The sequence below is a fragment of the Dermacentor albipictus genome, chromosome 1 (assembly GCF_038994185.2).
Source record: "Dermacentor albipictus isolate Rhodes 1998 colony chromosome 1, USDA_Dalb.pri_finalv2, whole genome shotgun sequence".
Lineage (NCBI taxonomy): Eukaryota > Metazoa > Arthropoda > Arachnida > Ixodida > Ixodidae > Dermacentor > Dermacentor albipictus.
The window spans coordinates 167,494,148-167,517,232 of NC_091821.1; the positions used below are offsets into that span (position 1 = coordinate 167,494,148).

A 23,085-nucleotide genomic window follows, 5' to 3' on the forward strand; every position below is an offset into this window, starting at 1 on the left:
TCAGCGTTGCAGCACAACAATACGGTGACTCTTTCTTTGCTTTTTTTTCCGCCTTGACACGTCTCACCTTTTATGCTGAGACTTTTCTCGGGCTGAAGATTGATGAACAACCCAGCTTCATCTGCGTTGAACACGTCCCTTGGCTGGTACTGAGCAATCACCGCCGGCAGAGTCGAAAGCCAGTTGGAGACCTGTTCTTGGTCGGCAGACTTCCCTTCGCCTTTTTGCGCTTGCGCCTTTTGCGCTGGTCGGCTTTTTGCGCTTGCGAAACTGATGGCTATCTCGTTCCTAATCGCTCAAAGGGCGACCGCTTCTTTCTCGCTCTAGTGCTCACAGGGGTGCGCTTACGAAGGATGCCGCCGTGCATGTGTTTCCGTTCCTTTTCTTTTTTATAAGACTCGCGAAAACTAGTTGCCCTAGCTGCTTGGCGATAAGAGGAAGATTAGCGGAAGTTTGCCACACGTGTTGCTTTTTTTGATGGGCACACAACAAAACAGTTTTCTTGAGTGCGCGCACCTACGCAGTTCGGTTACGGCGTGCCCGCTGAAGCAAACACCCGTGTCGTCTGCTTGTCGTCTGCTTTGAGCGGGTGCCGCCGGAGTGAACGCCGTGCGCTGCTTTTTTTTTTTTCCGCTGCTGCTTCTACGACGCGCCGCATGGTGCCGCCACTGCATAGGGTAGCGTCGGCGCATGCAACAATTGTGACTTTATCTGGTCGACCGCGCTCGCTCGCGCTGACGGGAGTTTCACCTCCTATATGTCTTACTCCGTGGCCGTGCCTGTCGTTTCGCTCGATGTTAATTTCAGTAACTCTGCCCACCCGCTTCAAAGGACTGGCTCTGATGTTATCATCATACAGAAGACGTTTCCGGGATCGTATTATCCAAACCGACGTGGAAATACGATCGTATTAGCTGTACAAAAATGCATTTACCTCCATAGGGCATCGGCCGGGAACGAAAAAAAAAAAACGTATTATGCCGAAAAACGTATTTAGCCGAATCGTATCAACGAGATTTCACTGTATAAAGAACAAGTATGCTCAATAAACACAGAATTGGGGCGTGGGATAGACTTCATTGAAAAAACATTGGAAGTCTGCAAAGATGAACTAAACATTATGTAATGGTTAAAATTCAAGTCACTGTTGTACATACTGGTTCACAACAATGCCATCAAAATGCTCAAATAACGAAATGCATGGAGAAGAGAGACATCTGCTAACTCCAATTAACATTGGATGTGAGCTGAATGTTCATAAGCACACATGATAAAAATAAGGAAGAAATAAAAATATTTTACAATTCTAAACTTCCATATGACACACAAGGAAAAGGAACCTTGCAGCACAGGTTCCTTCACAGCAGCCTGGAGACACAGACCTATAGATTTACAGCTCGATCACATTCGAGCTCTAATCAAACTCTGCAAGTGACCTTCTCTACTAAAAACCAACCTTTTTCTAGTCTTATGACTGCTCACAGTCTGTAACTAGAGAAAGCCATCAAACAAGACTTACCGTTTTCTTTGTAGCCCATGCCAAGAATGACTTCAGGAGCCCGATAGTAGCGAGTGACCACATAAGGTGTCATCATAAATGTTGTCCCTGCAGTTCGTGCCAAGCCAAAGTCCAGGATCTTCAGCGTGCAATCCGACTTAACAACAATGTTGCTAGGTTTCAAGTCCTGCACATGAAATAAAATGCCTCAATGTAAACACTCGCAAAAAAAGGCATCTGCGTTACCTGGAAATTTTTACATGTGCTGTACATCGCCAGACAATAATTTCACCACAATAATTAAAAAGCATAGTAAATAAAATCCAAACAAGAGAGAGCTCCACAAGCAGATGGAGGCCTGAAGTGATTAACTCTTAGCGCTTATGTGTCGGGCCCCTCCAGCCACGCAAAAACACTGGTTCCGGTTCGATGATGGGAGGTGCCGAACACATGTGTGCTTGCATTTGTCAGTTTTTTGGACTGGCAGCGCCAGCTTTTGGGAACTTTTCAACTACTAAGTGCACTTTGCAATGCCTCCAGGCATGGGCAGCACTTGAAGGGATTTTTTTGCCAATTTGTGGCGCAACGCGCTGACAGGACCGCAACATTTTCTGCAAGTGTGTTTTATGAACGAAACTCATGCTAGTTCAATTAATCATACGATTATTTTAGTGCCAAGGATGAACATATTTTGCCTTCAGATGGTCAGCAAATGACCTCGGTTTGCAGTGCTTGCTGTGATAGACAGAAAGGTGGCAGGAAGGATACTGTATTCTACTGCAAAGCCTACAGTGCGAATCCTGGCCTCCAGCCAGAAGCATGCTTAAGTACCAGCGAGAGCATTAGGAATAAAGAAAGTTACCTGAAATAAATCACTTAAGATGTGTTTGTTTACTCTCATTTTTTTTTTTTTTGCACTGCATCAGTAATGCACGAAATAGTAGCTGCTGATTGGAACGACTACAAGTTGGGTAAATGCTCATGAGCACAAGGTTAACAGCAGTAGAACAAGGAATGTCGCTGACTCTAGCGACATTTCTTGTTCTGACGCTGTTAATGACTTCCCAGTGGACAAACATTTGTTATACATATCTTTGATAACTACCAAAAATGGCTAAAGACACCTTGCGAACAAAATCTCGTGCCATCATTTCCATGATCAGTATTTCCCAATGGAAAACTTGAAAGGAGTCGGAGGGGTCCATTTGCGAGCCTATCAGTGTGGAGTTTTAATTCACGACGGATATATGAAAACAGTTAATGCTGAACCTGGCTTGAAACTTCAAATGCTTTCAATACAACCAGACGTCGCATCCTGCACCCAGTGCATTGTCACCTTTTGCCCTGATCATAGAGTATGAGTGCAATACTGTGAACTGTGTATTTTACTGCAACGCTATTTCAATGCTCAAAACTGGGTTTGCTGTGTATTGCTGTCCTCTCTATTACAGCACTGTCACTGCATCCCCGTCAGGCCACCTAATTTTCAACAGCTTCATCCTCATCCAGGGTTCATACAGGCCTCAGAGACAAAAATCCAAGGATATTCAAGGAAGCAGAGCAGCATCCAATGCAGCAATTGTTTAACATAACATTTCCAAAACACTATAGTAGTTATACTTAGCTACGATGAAGTAGTTAAAATCGGCACTTCATTATATTCAAGTTTCGTTACATTAAAATTGGACCTTTCTTTGCAAGCAAGTACAATTGACGACATTTTTATTGCACGGAAGCGGCCATAAAACATTTCTCTCATAATCACGCAATGTGAAATAAAAATGAAAAAGAATTACACAGAGAAAAAAAATCATTTTGCTGAATTTGAAAATCCTTGACCAAAGATATGGTTTCATGCCATGTCGATTTACATCTATGGTACAAAACTAAACTAAAAACCTGCAAACCTGCAAACCTGCAAAGCTTTTGCGTTCAGACCGCCTCTGCAGCTTATAATATAGCCCTCAGTAGGATCACGCTATCAGCCGTTTTGGCTCACTCAAGCTTTGCACTTAGCACAGACCACCTCTAAGGTACGGCACGAGGACCGCGTGAAGAAAAATATGCAAGCTTGACACACTTGCTTTTGCACCGAGCAACCGATGCGGCTTGACTTCGCTGCATCGCCGGCCTTATGTGTCTTTCTCCCATCTCCCTTCCACTACTCCAAAACACGAGCCTGACAGCCCTGACGGGGAAGGGAGGGAGGCAGAGAGAGTGTGAATGCAACAAAGGCGTGTGGATCAAAAGGCATGTGTGTGGCACGCAGGCAAGTGCAACAGCTCGCTTTTTTTTTTCTTCTTTATTTTACTGTACCACTGTTTTATAAAATGGAAAGTTTGCTGGGTCCATGCTGATCAGCCAAAGAAAGTGGGTGATGAAATTGAGCTTAGACTGGTCTTACTCAAGAAATTCAAGGGCCGTGACAATGTACTTTTCAATTTCAAGAATACTCGAGCTGAAGATGCTGCCCGAGTTCAAGGACTTCGAGCCGCCACCTGAGGCCACGACAACAAAACTGCCGGACCATTTATTAATAAGGTTTCTTCTCTCTCTCTCTCTCAGGAATAGTCAAGAGTATCAAGGACTTGTACGCACTCTGTCACCATAGAGCAAAGAAAAACAAAGCTTTGCCCACCACTACTATGGAATGATTTAGTGACCGCGGATCCGGATCATGAGACGGAAAGAATCGGAAGAATAAGAATGGGCTGGGGTGCGTTTGGCAGGCATTCTCAGATCATGAAAAGCAGGTTGCCATTATCCCTCAAGAGAAAAGTGTATAACAGCTGCATCTTACTAGTACTCACGTACAAGGCAGGAACCTGGAGGCTTACGAAAAGGGTTCTACTTAAATTCAGGACGACACAACAAGCTATGGAAAGAAGAATGATAGGTGTAACGTTAAGGGATAAGAAAAGAGCAGATTGGGTGAGGGAACAAACACGAGTTAATGACATCTTAGTTGAAATCAAGAAAAATAAATGGGCATGGGCAGGGCATGTAATGAGGAGGGAAGATAACCGATGGTCATTAAGGGTTACAGACTGGATTCCAAGGGAAGGGAAGCGTAGCAGGGGGCAGCAGGAAGTTAGGTGGGCGGATGAGATTAAGAAGTTTGCAGGGACAACATGGCCACAATTAGTACATGACCGGGGTAGTTGGAGAAGTATGGGAGAGGCCTTTGCCCTGCAGTGGGTGTAACCATGCTGATGATGATGACTATGGAATGAACTCGTGCATCTGCAGTAATGTGCAGCAGGGAGCTGAGAACACTAGTAATTCAACTACCACAAATTCGAAGTCAAGCTATTTTTACAGCTGTAAATAAATGTGCATGAATTTGTGTCTGCTGCATCAGCATACAAATTACAGTTATATTTAGTGATATGAACTTCAGATGATACAATTCAAATATTTTACATAACCCAATGAAATTTGTATCAGATTTTACTGCTGTTTGTAAGCTGGCGTCTTCCTTGCCATGCAGAAATTATGCGTTCTCTTTGACGCCAGACTTTTGAGTGCACTAAAGGGTGACTTCATTCAACGAATGAGTTATGTGGTATGTGCAGCATCTGAACATCCATTTCAGATGACGGTATCTAGCTGAACTAACAAACTGAAGCCAAGCAAACGCAAAGACTCTGGCAGCATCTACTGCAGTAAATATTACCAACACCTCGTTCACAAGTGGTTTATATGAATATGTCATCAGGAGTCCATAGTCACAATTCTTTAAACCTGCACCTTTAAAAAACCTGTGCTCATTTTCGCACGTTTTCTGACAAAACGAGGTGGAAAAAAATGTAAAATTCAGCTATGTGGAAGTAAATTTGTGAGGTACGTACAGTAAAAACTGCAGTTCCTTTGAAGGCCAAGGGCAGTGAAATTTCACCCGAGCTCAATTTGTGAAAATGGATATTTCACCCAAATTATTGCAGCAATGCCGTAAGACTAGCAACCAGACAAATTTCTAACATTGTTCAGATTGTCCCGCAGTGAGCTGCATGGCTACACAATAAGAAATATCATGTCATTCCCAGAATCATATGCGACTCACTGGGAGCTGTCCCACTGTATTTTTAATGCATAAGCATTCTTTGGCGAGCTCGCCAGCCCTGTCATGCGAAAAGTGCAATGCCTGATATCTGCAGAAAAATGCATAATTTGCAAAGACATTTAATCAGTATGATAGTGTACATGTAGACATCTGGAAGCTGTCAAGCGATAAGGAACAATTAAAGCAAAAATATAAAATAAAAACAGAATACCCATAGAGATCCATAGTGCTCCTTAGAAAATGCTTGGGGAAGCTTATATAGTAGGGGTGAATCAACTGAAATTCCGGGTTGGGTCAACTTGAAATTCGGGTGCAAGCCAACCTGAAATTTCGGTGTGGGCCAACTTAAAATTTGGGTGTGGGCCAATTTAAAATTTGGGTGTGGGCCAACTTGAGATTTTGGGGTGGCCCAATGTTCTAATGTTCGTTCCCCACCTGCGGCAAGTTGTTTTTTCATCCACTTTCATTGCCATTAATTTATCATTTCTTTAATTAAATTAGTAAAGACAAGTAACTTCCCCTATGTTGTCCTTGGTGTCTTTGTTGGCTCCTTATGATATGATTAATAAAAATAGAGCCCTTCGGTTAACCCCCTTTCTGCTCATTCTTACATAACGACGGTCTAAAATCCGGCAACATTGATGCCTTCCGGTAGCATGTCCAGGTTTATTGACCAATTGCCTTCACCCAGAAAGATCACGTACTCGTGACGCCTGCGGCAGAAAGGATGTTCCACATCCCCCGCCAAGGTTTGTGAGTGGTGGCGCTGGCTAACACTCCCAAGGTTAGTTCTAGTAGTAACACATAAACACTGAAGAAAGTGGATAGGGAAACAGCGCCGCGGTAGATCAATTGGTTAGAGCATCACACACGTAATGCGACGACGTGGGATCATTCCCTACCTGCAGCAAGTTGTTTTTCCTCCACTTTCATTGCCATTAATTTATCATTTCATTCATTCAATTAGTAAGTACAAGTAATTTCCCACATGTTATCCTTGGTGTCTTTGTTTGTTGGCTTCTCATGATATGATTAATAAAAATCAGGGCCTTCAGCTAACCCCCTTTCTTCTCATTCAAGGGAAAGCAAGCATGTTGAGACGCTTGGCACGTTTTCATTGGGCCTTACTGGGGCACAGTCATAACGCAGGTGAGAGCTTGCATGGACAAGGAACGTGCGCATAACATAGGCATGTGAAAGCGACAGCGAAGGTGGCATGGCATCGCAGCAATGCACTCTCCCCTCACGCAACACCTCACACGCCACTGCGGCAGCTGGTGTTCCCTTTTGACCACTCTACTTCATCGAGGCGCACTCATGCCTGGTATTTCGACTCAATTGGTACGATTGCATTTTAGGGGCCGGATGCGGCAACACAATCTGACAACTGCCTACTAGAGCCTAAGTATTCTTCACCACCAGAAAGGTCATGGGTAGACACGCATAAGCTAGCAAAAGCAAGCAAACAAAACAAAGCAAAAACGAAGCCACAGCCAAGCTAAACAATGCTTACGCATACGCAGACAATTTTCAGAATCTCTAGCTTTTTGCTCTCAATATATGTGAGAATGTCTTGGGATGTAAAGTGAGACAGAACATATGCTATGTTGTGTGAAACAATGATCAGACATCACTTCAGGTCAAGCCAAGTCTCGATTCTTAAGTACTTCCAGCAAGCTATAATGGTGCTGTGGTTTCTAGTTTTGGTATAGAAAACATGGTTTTTTAAATTGTTTCTGATGCGTCTGTTTGCATTTCACACACAGTAAACCTTGTTAATTCGAACTCTGTTACTTCGAAATCCCAGCTAATTTGAAGGTTTCCTGCGGCCCTGTGAACCAGTGGCCTAGGTCAACCCGGTTAATTAGATTCGAGGTGCTATGCGGGCAATTCCGAATCCCCATGTCACCGCAAACCCGACGAAACGACAGCCATCCGGAGCCGCGAGGCGACACCACATGGCAATCGTGATTATTTATAGATGAAGCACCTGACCCATAGTAGTGCTAGCACAAAAATCAGTCCACAATACACCCCGCGCACCGCCGAAACGCGCGCCTGCAGAGGAGAAGACATGCTTCACTGCAACACAGCGGGCATACCGGTTTTTGTCACATGCTCTCGCCCACCCCCACTTCGCACGCTCCTCGCAGTCGCAGAGGTCGCAGCGTCAGCGCGTGTTCCGTGCTGCTGCCACTGGCTGCCGCTCGCCCATTCTCTCTCCGCCTGCGGCGACGTGTGTGCACGCAATGCCGGTCTGCGCCATTTCTTTGTGTGCAGTGGTTAGGGGTGTTGCAGCTAGTGTGGCGTTTTTTTTTGCTTGTTTTTTCTGAACTGTGCAGAAGTGCCACTGAGCGAAGATGCCCAAATATAAGACTTTAACGCTGCAACAGAAGTTCTGCTTGATCCAAGAAGCGGGTAAGAACTTGTGGTCCAAGACCGAGTTGGCCGAAAGGCACAGCGTGCCTCTCTCGACGTTGTCCACAATATTGAAGAACAAGTCGAAGGTACTGGAGGCCTACAGGAAGACATATTCTTCGAAACGGTGGCGAGTACGGGCTCCCACGTACCAAAATGTGGAATAAGCTTTACTTCGCTGGCTGCAGAAAGCAAACGCAGCCCACGTTCCCGTCAATGGAACGATACTGCGGGAGAAGGCCAACGACGTGGCTCTACAACTTTGGCACGAAGAGTTGAAGTGTAGCAATGGATGGTTCAGCCATCTTAACCCTTTGAGGGTCGATTTTTTTCGACATATGCGACCGCCCAGGGTCGATTTTTTTATTGCAGATTCCGATTCTTTTTAGGGACTTGCTTCGAAAAAAATTTATCATAATTTTTCTAAGGTGACCGTACGAGAAAAAAATAATTTGCATTGGTATATATGCACTCTTCATTCATGAATAACAATAAAAAAAGGAAATAAACTTATCAGAATTAAAAATTTGGTGCATTTTTATGCACATATTCAAGGCTTTGAAAATCCGCACATGAGAATATTTCGCAAGCCTCAAATGTTCTTGCTCTTACACGCAGTTCGATTACGTCCATAGCGTAATCGAACTGCGTAGGTGCGCGCGCACTCAAGAAAACTGTTTGGTCGTGTGCCCATCAAAAAAAGCAACACATGTGACAAACTTCCGCTAATCATCATCATATCGCCAACCAGCTAGGCCAATTAGTTTTCGCGAGTCTTAAAAAAACAGAAAAGAAACGGAAACGCATGCACAGCGGTATCCTTCCTATTCGCACCCCTGTGAGTACTAAACGAGCAAAAAATAAACGGTCACCCTTTGAGTGATTAGGAACGAGATAGCCATCAGTTTTGCAAGCGCAAAAAGCCAAAACCGCCCACGAAACAAAATCCAAACGTCCGCCCGCCCGCCCACACGCACGCCAATGCGCAAGCGGTAGTATATAGACGTGCGGGAGCAAACTAGCGCTATAACAAACCATGCAACGAAAACCGAGAGAAGAAGGAAGGCGCGCGAAAAAAATTCCCTGTATCCCCACATAATGGCAGCACATGACAGAAAAGAAAAAGTTAGGAAATTGGCGTGCTTTTTAAACGTACAGACGGCGCCGTAAATATACGGCACCGACCATTTTCGGACTTGTTCGCGGCGCCGTATATTTACGTCATTGACCGTCAAAGGCTTAAAGAGTGCAATAATTTGACCTTCGTAGTCGTCCGTGGCGAGAGCTGCAGCTCAAACGAGAGCATAGTTGACGACTGGAAGAAACACATGTTGGTTCCGTTGCTTAGCAAGTACAGTGCAGACGATGTGTACAACCTTGACGAAGAAGCCTTTTTTTTTTCCAATATACTGCCCAGAAAAATGTTCGCAGCGAAGCACACCACGGTCAAGGGTCAAAAGCAGGGCAAGGAAAACATTACCGTTCTGTTCGGCCCGAACATGTGTGGTAAACACAAGATGCCGCTACTCATAGTTGGAAAGAGTGGGAAGCCTCGCTGCTTTAAAAATGCATGGCTGCTGCCAAGGGATACGCTTATCTACCGGCACAACAAGAAAGCCTGGCTCACAGGTGCAATATTTGAAGATTACGTTCAGCAGCTTGACTGCAAGTTCGCAGCCACAGGCAGGAATGTACTCTTCGTTGTTGATAACTGCCCGGTGCATGGTGACATTCCACACCTGAAAGCTATCGCGATGGTATTTCTTCCTCCGAACACCACGTCGATCTCGCAGCCAATGGACTAAGGCGTCATTCACCACACGAGGAAGATTACCGCCACCACCTGCTCAAGTGCAGGCTCCATCGACCTCCTCAGGGCCATATGGATTATTGTGTATGCATGGAAGCAAGTGGAACCCACTTTAATTATGCAGTGTTCTGAACACGCTGGCTTCTCGAAGGAAAACATCGTTGATGCTGATGCTGACTATTCATGCGCACTTGATGAAGAAGGAGCCAAGTATTGCGACCGCGTCAATGCACTCTGCGCAGAGGATAGCGAATCTGGTGCAGTTGGCTTCGTCAAGTATCTGAACTTTGAAAATGATCAACAAACGTGCTACTCAGACTTGGAGAGTGAAGCTACCGCTGATGCAACCATGTGCGATGACAGCGACGACGACGACGACGCTAACAAGCCCTCCCGAGCACCCGCTCTTGGGGCAGTTATGGGTCGCTGAACATTATCCGCAGTTTTGTTGAGTGCCACGATAAAAATTCTCAAATGCTGCACGTAGTTGGCCAACTAGAAAACACGACCCTTGGAGCCTCGAACTACAGGACGCGGCAAACCAGCATCTCCGATTACTTTATGTAATCCAAAGATCGCCGAATAAAGGTAGCGTATTCCTGCAGCGAAATTTTTTGCCTGGGCTGCATTTTTGTGTGTGTTCGTTTAATTAAAAAACCCGCTTGATTCGAAGATTTTTTGCAGTCCCGATGACTTCGAATTAACGAGGTTTTACTGTATATAATTTAACACTAAGCCTTACACTAGCAACACAGATATGTTTTACGCGACGCAAAATTTCGCAACAGTTGGCTTTTCAACTCTCACGGGTCACTGAGAATGAACAAGCAAGTCATTGTTTCAACTAAAATTTCATCAAAATGGAATCTGGCTTAGTGTGGTTCAACAAAACTTATTAGCATGTGAAACTCTTCCTACATTAGATCGGTTCAGAATTACTTTTTCATTATATAAATGTTCAGTACCCAAGCATTTCATGTGTGCCACATGAAATGAAACATTTTCCTCCATAGTCCATCGATAGCCAACATGGTTACAAATTCGTATTTTATCCCTTTCCAAACAATGACAATTTAATGGCATCCCCTTGGAAACGAGGCAGTGACTAATAGTCACCTAGCCTGCTTGATTTAATTAGGTATGCTATATGCTTTTCTATTTAGGATATTTTTTTCCCTTCCTTAACATTTTTTTCTCTCCTTCAAAATTTACCTTGTACCGCTACCTATGAATGTAAGAGATCAGGTCGTATCAATCTCTTCCCTGCTTTTTTTCGACCAATACTCCACACGCCTCTTGCTTATCTTGACTGCTGACCAGTTGACGCTTCCGTCCGCTTTCAACCCAAGCCCTTATGGAAGGTGCATGTTACCTATGGTTCTCACTCGATGAATCCCTTCGCATTCCATTAGGATGTGGTGAGTGGTCTCCAGATTTCTGCTGCACCATACACATGCCTCACATAGTTCTGAATATTTGCTCCAGTATGTTTTTGTCTTTAGGCAACCAGCTCGAGCCTCAAATAGCAAGGCACTGCACTTTGTGTTACCACACAGGTTTTCCCTTCTAATTTCCTTGTTCTCATTCTTGTAAATCTCCATGGTCCTTTTTGGTTCCATTCTTTGCATCCAATTAACTGTCTGTTTCTCTTGCTTTCTTTCTGATAACTCATGGTTGTCTATTGACAGTTTGAATTACTTGGTACTTGGTTGCCAACTTTCTTGACCTCTTCCTCCATTCTGTGTCTACGTTTTTCAAGTACGGATACTTGTGCACTTTAACTGCTAATTTATTTCATCCATTTTCCCGAGACTTTCTTCAAAACTAATTTTGCTCTGTGCTTCTCAGACTTAAAATAAGCCCAACCCATGTCCCCTTGCATTGCCTCATTTGTGGTTTTCCTCAGGGCTCCTAAAGTCAACCGGCCCACCTATCTTCGGTTAACTTCCAGCCCCGACAATATATCCGATTTTTGGCACAGAATGGCATGTGCAAACGTCAGCGCTGGCACCATGACTCCTTTCCAAATTCCACACACCACTTCATATATACTGTGATCCCAAAGTGCGCTATGTTTAATTATGGCTGCATTCCGCTTCCCTTTTATTTTCAGATTATCTTGGTAGGTGCTTGAGTAAGTCTATCCTTCGTTTATGTATATGCCGAGGTTATTTATATTGCTTGACTATGGGTATGATTTGCTGCTGAATCGACACCACGTAATTACTATTCCCAATTTTTCTGTGCTAAACTGGAGGCCTAGATTTCTCGCTATGTTGCCACAAATATTCGCAAGTGTCTGTAAATCTATTTTTTGTCCGCTGGTAGCACTATCTCATCGGCATACATCAGTCCAGGGAACTTTTGTTGCACTATTTGCCCATTACGTATGTAGGATAAATCAAACCCTAATTCGTTGTTTTCCAGTCATCTTTCTATGCCCTTAACATAAAGCGTGAACAACAATGGAGATAGAGAACATCCTTGCTCCAGTCCTTGGTGAATTCCCACCACTTCATTACCTTTTTGACCTTCCCATACAACTTGTGCTCCGTTGACTCTATGTATCTCCCTCAGCAGATTCACGGAATCGTCCTCTATGCCTTCGTGCTTAATAATATCCCATAACAATTCCCTGTCTACATTGTCATAGGCTCCTTTAATATCTAGAAATGCCATTAAAAAAAGGTCTACTCCGAGTTTGTGCAAACATATCCTTTAAGCATCTGCCTGGCCTGAGCCCATTCCGCAATTCCCCCAGTACATAATTTTTCTCCACCCACTTCGACATTTTGAATTTTGTGGCCAAGCCATTGCCATTCTATATATCGTTGACGTTATTGCAACTGACCTGTACAAGCTCGTCTTATCCTTATCCCCTTTCCCTTTGAAGATGAACCTTGGTTCATCTTGCTTTCATGCTATCGAGCCGGAATTTTCTTCGTTATAATCACTTGCTCTATGGCATTAGTTAGCAGTGCCTTGCTCTTTCGACCGACGTTTTTTATTAGCTGTGTTAGGATTTTATCAGGATTTGCTGCTGTGTTATTAGGGACATTTTCTGCTGCTTTTGTTTAATAAACCCCATCAGGCGTTACTGCCTTTTGTCCTCTCTTCCCAAGTGTAATCATGCACCTGAATAAAAATCAATTCAAATCTCTCAGGCTTCTCTGTTGTATCTGGGTCTGTTTACTAGGCTTTCTTTCATGCTGAAGTTGTCCGTAATAATGTCTGCGATGTACCGCAGCCCATTGTATCCTTCGTAGATGTTACCGTCTTCGCCCATTATAGCCGTCTGCAAATTTTTTGTTGGAGCTCCGAGTGCTCTTATATGGTTCCATAATCTTTTTGGGGCGCCTTGTCTCTTTTGCAAATGTTAGGCACCTAACGTTCACTTGAACATTTAATTTTCTCTTGCACAAGCTCACTCACCACCCTTTTCTTTTTTCTGTACCTCTTCTTCATGTTTTTCAAACTTTTTGGCTTGTCTATGATCTCTAGACGCCTGCTTACACTCTTCTATAGCTTGCTTTATTTCCTTGTTTCACTAATTACGTCATTTCCTCTTTCCAATCTAACAATTCTTTTGCCGTGTCTGTCTTATTTCCTGCTGCATAACATCTACCAGTTCTTTATATTCCCGGACTGTTGTCCCAGACTGTTTTTTGCAACCTGTTATTTGCTCTTCATTCATTTTAAGAAATTCTGATGCTATTGGTTCACGTTCTGTGTTAGTATCTCTCTCAAACTTTATTATTAAATGTCTATGATCACTGTTCAGGCTATTTTTTCCATGTTCGTCCATTGGCATTTGGTCTAGTAGTTCATAGACCATTTCTGAGACTAAGTTGTAGTCTATACAGGACTGCCTGTTTCTGCATTGCCACGTTACCTGCCCATGACACTTACTCCCTGTTAACTATAAGATTCTGTTCATCATGCAGATCCAGCACTAGAGAGCTGTTGTAATCACTATATCTGCCTAAATCATCCATGTGTGAGTTCATATCTCCCACTATTATCACCTGGCCACATATCTTGAACTCATTAATATCGCTTCTAATGCAATCAACCAATTGCTTATTTTCATCTCTGCTATCACTACTTGTCCATAGGTAAGCTATTCCCAGCAATGTCTTTTTGTCTTGCCATGTGCCGCTAATCCATAAATGCTCTGTACATGCCCCTTTTACCTTTCACCACTTCAGACATCGCCTAATTAGCATGCCTACACCTTTCCTTGGCCCAGTCATTCTGTTGCACCCCTCCCTTACAAAATTATCAATAACAAGCAACTGCTACAAATTTTATCAGGTGTTTTGGTCAAAACGTACATGCTAATCGCTTCGTCATTCAGCTGCATTTGAATTTCCAGCCATTTGTCCTGCTTGCGACCCCGCATGGTTATGCAACAAATTTCACCTTCTCTATTCTTATCCTTTGTGCATCTTTTCCGAACTCCTTGTGGTCTGATTCTGCTCTTCACTGGTGTGTCGCTACAGTCAATACTTAATTTTCCCTCCTGACGTCGATTCGCTTGGGCTGCGAATCAACATCCAACCGGTGTTGCGACACTATCGCTAAAATATCCCATCATGCACAAAAGCGCCTTTGTGACCTGCTCGGTGATCTTCTCAGCTGATGTCAATGACCATAATGTTCATTGCCTTAGCTAGCATCCAAATTTCCCTGTTGCCTGCAAGCACTGCCCTTTTAATTGCCTACACCTGCCTTTCAACCTCTGGCACTGCGCACACTGCAATTTGTACTTTCTTTGAAACATGCCACAGGTAGGTGACCTCTTTGGGTATTTGCTTCACGATCCCTGCCCTTCATCCTTGCAGTACATCGATCACTCCGCTCATTATCACCACTAGGTGCCTCTCCTCCTTTCTGTCGCACACGCATTCCTTGGCCTTCACTATCACCTCCCTAAGCGCTCCCAAATTGTTTTTCCCGGAACTGGACTTATTTGCCTGCACCTGCCCTCTTTGTCATTGCCAGTTCTACTTCACACATATTGGAATCCCAAACAATGACAACTCAAATGCTTTTCCTCCTCCTCATCGCCGAAAGCTGCACCCAAGGCTGCGATGCCCTCCCCTCCTGTGTTATCCTTGCCCTTTGCTTCGTTGACTTCTTCCATGGCTGGCACATCAGTGGTAGCCCCTTCGTGAACACCACTAATGTTTCTGTCACTGCTTTCCGGCGTGGTGGTTTTGGCTTGCTTAGCTGTTCTTGCTTCAGAGCCAGCGCCGTTCACGGTGCTCGCAGCCGAAGCATTCACCATTGTGTAGCGAAATGGGGGTCTCCAGCTTCATTTCTACACTGACTAGCTTTTGTTTTACTTACTTCCTCTGCTTCTGTTCACTCTTGAGTTCCTTTCCTTGAAAAATAATTTATAAAGATTGCTCAGCTAACGTAACCCTCCAAAAAAATAAAGAAGCGAAATATCAAATAATTGCTTTGGCACGCTGCTGCTGCTGCGCTGAGAAAGCTCCTCCACTCAGCATGTGCATCTGTTCCCTTCAGCATCACTCAAGATCTCAAAACCTGTCTCGGTGTGCACACCACATCAGCCGGAGGGCGCCAATGCAAAATGTCTGGGAGCAGCGCTCCCAGACAGCTAGCGACATCTATTAGGTTATTTAGGAACTGTTTAGTCAGCTTCGGTTTTTCTTTTGGCTGCACGCAGATATTTAAAGTGCCTCCGGAGAAGGGGACATGGTCGGCGCAATGAGCACTTGTAGTTTCCAATATGGCGTCAGTGTCGTGCACTGCTCACGCATGGAAATGTCGCATTTCTACAGATTTGAATGCATATGTGCACATTTTTGGATTCTGGAAGCAGCACCAACGTGGAAGAAAATTTCAGTTTGTCAGCTTTCCGAACGGAGTTTTGCTTTTTTCGTGGAACCACTTCAAAGCTGCCGAGCTCAGAGATAAAGATATCCTGCATGTTCTGAAGATCACACTTATCTGCAGGATTTTAACAACCTTCAGTCGGTATCAATTACTGGCAACCACGCAGACAGTCAACTTTCACGCAGAAAGATGGCTGGGAGTCGACCTCGGCATCCTGCTAGGGCTAGTCACTAGGGTTAAAGTTTTCTTTTATACTTCAAGAAATTTTTCACATAGAAAGATGATTTACTGTAATATTGCACAAGTCCTTTGCAATTAAAATGTATATTTTAAACGTTTTCCTATGAAAAGGCACAATGAAGTACACCTATTAGGCATATCGGTGCTCATACTGTGACAGGAGATGGTGGGTGCACACATGTATAATTAAGGCATACATACTGGGTCTCGTGACAAATGCCCCTTCCGACATTTGTTAAGCTTCACCGCAATACTTCGCGTATGCTTCACTACTAGGGTTGTGCGAATAGTGGATTTTGAGTTCAAAGCGAATTCGAAGCGAATAGTGATTATCGCCGAATATTTTCTAATCGAATTTCGAATAGTTGTTAAAAAAATACTTGGCCCAAAGGTGATATCCAAGAGCATTATTAGATGCATGCAATTATTAAGTAGACTAACTTATTTCACGAAAATGAGACCACAATAATTTCTAGTATGAATTATTTATTAGAATACAAATATAAAAGACTACATGTAAATGAAATGGGACACAGAGTTCTGTCAGTTGTCATGGAATACAAGTTGTTCGACGTGCTCTGGAAGCGGGTGCTCCCTCCTGGTTGTCACAATGTTGCCTGCAGTTGAGAAGACCCTTTCGCTGGATGCCTGGGTAGCTGGAATCGACAGGTACCTCTGTGCGACTATAGCCACCGCAGGGTAGAGCTGGGCGCCCAAGGTTGACCACCACTGGAGGGGATCCTCTGACCAGCCAAGCAGTGCGGTTAGGAGATACTCATTCACCTGTTTCTTGTACTGGGACATGCCAACTGACTGCAGTCTTTCCTCTGAAGCCATCTTCACTTTTGAAAATGCAGCCCACACAGAGCATGCTTCTTCTTTGGTGCTTGTGACGCTTCCATTCTCTCTGGCTTCTTTTGTCCCAGACGGGTTGAGTTTTTCAGCTTCAGAAAGCAGCAGGCTATTCGCCCAAACCTTTTCGCTTGGTGCGAAATGAAAAATTCCCTTATAACGGGGATCTACCAGCGTTGCCAGCACTAACAGTGGACACAGCTTGACATCCACAAACCTGGTCTTCAGACTTCACAGGAGGCTGCCTCACTGGCTCCTGAAATGAACTCTTTCAGTGTAATCTCGGTACACTGAAGCAAGGGTATCACCTGTGAGAGTGTTGGGTATGTGGTCGCAGAAAGCTCCGTTGTTGCTTGCTGAATGGGCTGAAGTACACTCACCAGCCCTGCCATGAGCTTCCACTCCGCGGACGACAGGTTTTCAACACCATCCGACTCGGATAGCTCTGCAGAGATTGCAGCACGAAGCTCAAGGAGCCTCGACATCATGGCATGTTCGCTATTCCAGCGCGTAGGTACGTCTTGCATGACTTCGAGGGGTTCAATCCCCATATTTTTCTGCATTTCTTGCAGTCGGGCGCGTGCTCGAGTGCTACGTTTGTAGTGACCAACAATAGCACGTGCCTTTGCACATAGCTGAAAGAAAGGTTGTGCTTGCTTTTTTGCGTCAGTGATGCAGAGTTGCAGAGTGTGGGCGAAACACTGAACCCTGTGCCACTGGCAGTGCTCCACGGCAGCGACAAAGTTTCTGCCATTATCAGTGACAATATATGTCGGCAAGTCTTCTGGAAGCTCCCAATCCCTAATCACTTTCTGCAGAAACTGGCGAATGTTTTCCGCGGTACAGTCTTCAACCATTTGACCGCATGTCAGAGTGTAGGTGTGCAGCACGAACTTCCTGTTCATTATGTGGCACGTCACACTTACGTAGCTCTGACAAGCGCGCAAGGTCCAGCTGTCGGTGGTTAAACTGTAGCACCCGACTCCAGCATCAATTATTGACTGGAGCGCTTTCATAACTTCAGCCTTTTTTGCGGCGTACAAATCGGGAATCACCGACGTCGAGAATGTGGTCCTTGAGGGCACGCTGTACTCGGGAATAGCGCACCTCAGCAGTTCGACAAAGCCACTTTCTTCGACCACGCTGTAGGAGTGCAAGCCACCCGCGATGAAGGTAGCGATCTTCTCAGTCAACTGCCTCACCTTCGATGCAGTCGATTTCAATGTCGGCCGAAAATGCGATGAAACTGACAGCTGCGGCGTAGACTGTCCAGCGGTCTTCTTTTGTCTTTCACGGGTGGCGCGTTCTTCTTCGTAGGCCGCATACAAGCTTGGATGCTTTTTCAGGTGGTTTGCAAGAGTGGTTGTTGTCCCTGTTGGCGTCTTCAGTAACTTCTTGCATTGCTCACACCATGCTTCGTTTTTAGATGGAAGTTTACAGAAATACCTCCAAACTGGGTTTTTCACGCTGTCGTCTACTTTACCGACCAACGCGGCTTCCGCCATTTTCAACTTTGACAATGTCGATGTCGTTCTCATTCACTGAGCCTCAGCAACGTTGGCCTCAGGATATCGTTTTCAGGGTGTCTACCAAGTTGACATTTCCAAATTCCCTGATATTTCCAGGTTTTCCCTGAGCATTTTTGCGAAATTCCCTGAATGAGCCAGAACTTTGTTTTATGTCAAGACAGGCTGACACCATGTTGCCCGATGCTGTCACTCTCTAGTAAGCATGTTGATACAAAAAAAAATGACAATCCAATTTGAATAGTAAGAAGTAATATCTATTTTATTTAAAAACAAAACAGAAGGAAGGTGTTAGTAAAATTCACAGCGAAAGAAATTGTAAAACCCATTCCAAATTGAGTCGAACATTTTCATATACGAATGAAAGGGAGATGCAGACATGAGTAAATATTTTGAATAAGAGATATTTCTATCAACTGATAGCAAGCTCATCGGTATGAGGCCAAAGATTCTCTCTCGCCAGCTGGGAAGTCAACCTCAACTGTCCTGACATACTCTCAGCCCGTACACAACATCTCAGTGTTGGGTTTCACTGCTTTAAAAAGTTTATTCTGGTTTCGATGAGGGACACTTGCATCTCGGCATCAGCTAACACTGTTTTTTGAGCTCAAGCTCCTTCAAAGAGGCGGTGGCGCTCTTCCTTTCCCGTTAATTCCTTAGTGTGTCGGTCCTTTCGGTTCTCATCCTCCTTCTGCCACCCTTTCACCCCATGAATCATTTGAAGCATCCTCTTGGTCAGTTGTACAGTCAACGTCCCATTTTTCGGACTCGCTAGGGGCCGCAAAAACATCTGAAAAATCAGGCTGTCCGAAAAAAAAAAAATGAATGCACGTCTTTAACTGCCCTTAAGGGCTAAAATTGCCCCATGCACGTCCGAAAAAAAACTCTTAAAGCCTGTCAGTACACTTATTAGGCATATCGGTGCTCGCACTGTGACATGAGACGGGGGTGCACGCGTGTATAATTAAGGAATACCTACTGTGTCCCGTGACAATTGCCCCTTCCCACCCTTGTTATGCTTCACCGCCTTGCACTACTGTACGGAGGCGAAACTAACTTTCAGTGACTGGCATTACGCAACGCGCTGTGCTCTGCGAGCTTCGAAGCCAACCGCGAGGATTACAAAGGCGGAGTCGGTGCCATTGCTTACAGCGGCAAATTATTTCAATAGAAAACGCGGCACCGCATGGCAAGAAGCTTAATAGCGAACGTAGAAGCAGCTAGGCTTAGCGTTGCCGCGGTAGTGGCTATGGCTGCCAGCGGATCTGCGCGCGAGAGTGCCGGTTCGAGGCAGCGAGATAATCAGCATGGCGTCGGTGGTGGCTTTGATTAATGCCATTTCAGACCTGCAGTCAGGGCAATATACATTGGCTATATGGAGTACGTGGTGGTGCTGCAAAGTCGTGCGAATTATCGGGCATGTCTGAAAAATCGGGCATCTGAAAAATGGGTCGTTAACTACTCTGGCAATGTATCGTGCAGATGACACGGCGTCAATGACGATTCTTCGCGACTCCTCTGTTACTGGAGCCAGCATTAACACGACTTTCGTTCGCTTTCACTAAAGTTACAGGTAATTTTCCCTGATAGAAGCACTAATTCCCTGAGTTTTCCCTGAGTATTTCCAGACTATTCAAATTCCCTGAGAATTCCCGGTTTTCCCGGTTTTCCAGGTCGGTAGACACCCTGGTTTTCTATTGAAATATTATAGTAAATGACTACAATATTTCATAAGGAAGGATAAATTAATGAAGCGATTATTTAAAAGAGAAAATATGTGTCAGATCAAAATAAAGAGTTATCTTTATCAGAACCCCATATTCTAACTAGATTTGGCGCTGGTGAAAAAAGACTGCTGGCAACAAAAGCGTCAACATGGCGCCGCCCTATGCTGGCGTTGTATCGGCATATCATCGCTATTTTTTCTTTCTTTTTGGCAGTTGGTAAACAAAGTTGATTGAATGATTATAAATAATATATCTGAAAGCTCACGTCATATTTATACAGTCTTGCCGAACGTGTGAGTTTTGTTATCTTAAAAACTCTGCTTTACTGGTTATTGGACAGTAAACAGATCCGCGACAGTGAGTTTGCCAACACTTCGAAAAGCATGAATGTTACAACTGCCCAAATCGAATAGCGTATTATTCGAAAGTACTATTCGAAAATATATTCGCACAAGACTATTCATTACGTAATATTGCTGTATTGAGTCGACGCTTACTTTCAGAAACCAGCATAATTCAATGCGTCGTGCTTTCCAAACTTGGAAGCCATTGGCGAGGATTACAAAGGGTGAGTCAGCGCCATTGCTAACAGCGGCGAATTGCCAACAGTAGCGAACGTTGAAGTAGCTAGGCCTAGCGTTGCCGCAGTGGTGGCTATGGCTACCAGCGGATCTGCATGCAAGAGTGCCGGTGGCTTTGATTAATGCTGTTTCAGACCTGCGGTCACTGCAAAATGTCCGGAAAATCGGATGTCGAAGGGTTCTTGCATCTGAAATTTCATACCTTCTTATGCATTGACACAATAAGGCACATGGTGGTGCCGCGAAGCCGTCCAAATTAACGGACATGTCCCCAAAATCGGGCGTCCGGAAAATCGGCCGTTGACTGGACGCTGAAAACTCCAGCCGATGACACAACATCAGAGACGATTCGTTACGATTCTTCTCCGTTACTTGAGCAAGCATTAGCGCGACTTTCCTTCTCTTTCAATAAAATTACACCTAAATTTCCCTGATAGAAGCACAAATTCTCTGAGCTTTCCTTAAATATTTCCAGACAAATCAAAATCCCTGAGAACTCCCTGTTTTCCCAGTTGGTAGACATGGTGGATTACTATACACTTTAGTATCAAGCATGCTCTATGATAGGAAAAAAAGTATTTACAAGACTGCTCAAAAACTGCTGTTTTTCCCGTGAGCAGGAAAGTGTTAAGAGGAAGCTTTAGCTCGGGCCCAACTCTGACGCAGCCTATTCAAATACACGTAAAATGCAAAAAAGTTTTTCTGAGATAACCCCTAGACCGATTTTAATGAAATTTGTTGCATTTGAGAGACAAAGTTAAATTCTAGCGACTGTTGGAAACGGAATTTTGATTTAGGGCCTGAATCTTGTTAAAAAGATTTTCAAATATTGCACCGTTTGAAAAAAAAAATAGAAGCACGAAGTTTACAAATTCATAGCTCTGCATCAAGAACAGATATCGCGGCTCTGTAAACGGCATCCATTAGATCATTCAAAGCGGACAAATTCGATTTGTCATTTTACATCTTACGTGAATTTCTTACGTTGGTTACAAGGGTTCTGCAAAAGCTGTTCTATAACACTAAATTTTTTTATATTCATGTGTAACATATCAATTTTGTCCGCTTTAGATGTACTATTAGATGCAATTCACAGAATTGTATTATCCTTTTTCGTTGTTGAGTGACAGAGCTGTAAACTTCATAGTTTCGGTTTTTTTTTTTGATATTTGCCGATTTTTAATAAAAAATTACGACCTAACTCAAAAATTTGAAACAAATAGTCACTAGATTTTAAGTTTCTCTTTTAAATGCAACAAACCTCGTCAAGTTTGGTGCAGTGGTTGTCGAGAAAAACTAATTCTCCTTTTACATGTATTTATATAGGAGCAATCGAGCTAAAGCTTCCTCTTAAGCACTTACAGATGGGGGGGGAATGCATATCAGTCTAGTGTTCTCACTCTGTGAATAATGCCAGCCAGGTGGAGGTGCTTGATCCCACAGAGCATTTGGTAGAGAAGATAAGACATGCGTTCATGATCAAGGTCCATCTGGATCACCTGGCACAGGTTGGCGTCCATCAGCTCCATGACCAAGTAGCTGCACGATATTCCCAAAGGCCACATTCAATATCAAATACAGTCAAACCTCATCATAACAGTCACATACAACACGGCATTACCTTGATTATATCAGATATTTGATATGGGTGTACACAATAATATCGGCAAAAAAAAAAAAGTGACCATGTCTATACAAAAGAAATGCAAGCGTGATGCCTCCGACAACGCGATTCGCATGCTCTACCGCATAATCCATAGCCTTTGACTTCAAGCTGGCTGTTTAACTAGAACTACTGTGCATCACCCACAGCAAAACTCAAGACAGGCAGAAAAGCAAGTAACAGACAAAGCAGTCACAGAGTAGTCTCCTACAATGCAATAAAAAAACAACAACATATACATGTATAATTCAAGTCCCACATACTGTTAGAATTGATGTAAATGAAGCTTTGATGAGCTAGCAAGACAAAATGACGCATCTAGATAAACATGCAGCAGATTTTTGGCAGCAAATGCATCCCATAATGGTCTTCATCAATGGTGCTGTACCTTGCAGAGCAAAGGTAAGTTTGACTTAGAGGCAGTAATCCTATGAAATCAGTGATACTTTCACCTTCACAAGTCCAGTGGGGGTCACATGAAACCTTACCAAAGTGTTTGTATCCCAGATAGCAACAGCTTCTCCTCGGTGAGACAGCAGATGACCACCACCATCAGTACAACAAGCCAAATTGCGGAAATGTAGGCAATGAAAGCTTTGCTTTAAAACTAGAATTAATGTGTGGCTCCCCAGTTCATTTGCTTCTAGCTGCACAACTATGAGCATTCTGATTAGCTGTTGCACTGGCACCGCAGCGGAGAGCCTTCCTTTTTCCTCCGAGAGATGGCTCTCCGTGGCATGCACTATTATCAACAGTAGCAAGTGAACCAGCAAACTACAGTACGGCCGGCAATTCACAGCTTTGCGTAAAAACAAAGTTGGGGGCACAATTATGACAGGGAA

At 44.0% G+C, this 23,085-nt stretch overlaps 1 protein-coding gene across 4 annotated transcripts in view; it reads right to left on the reverse strand.

Moving 5' to 3' along the window:
* The window catches only part of bsk (mitogen-activated protein kinase dJNK), a 124,336-nt gene that overhangs the window by 61,125 nt on the left and 40,126 nt on the right, over positions 1 to 23,085 (reverse strand). For all 4 annotated transcript variants that reach the window (XM_070528905.1, XM_070528911.1, XM_070528909.1 and 1 more), the window contains exons 5-6: positions 21,981 to 22,119; positions 1,520 to 1,685 (exon numbers count right to left, since the gene is read on the reverse strand). In XM_070528905.1, the coding sequence (XP_070385006.1) occupies positions 1,520 to 1,685; positions 21,981 to 22,119 (305 nt within the window). The remainder of the gene's footprint in view (positions 1 to 1,519; positions 1,686 to 21,980; positions 22,120 to 23,085) is intronic.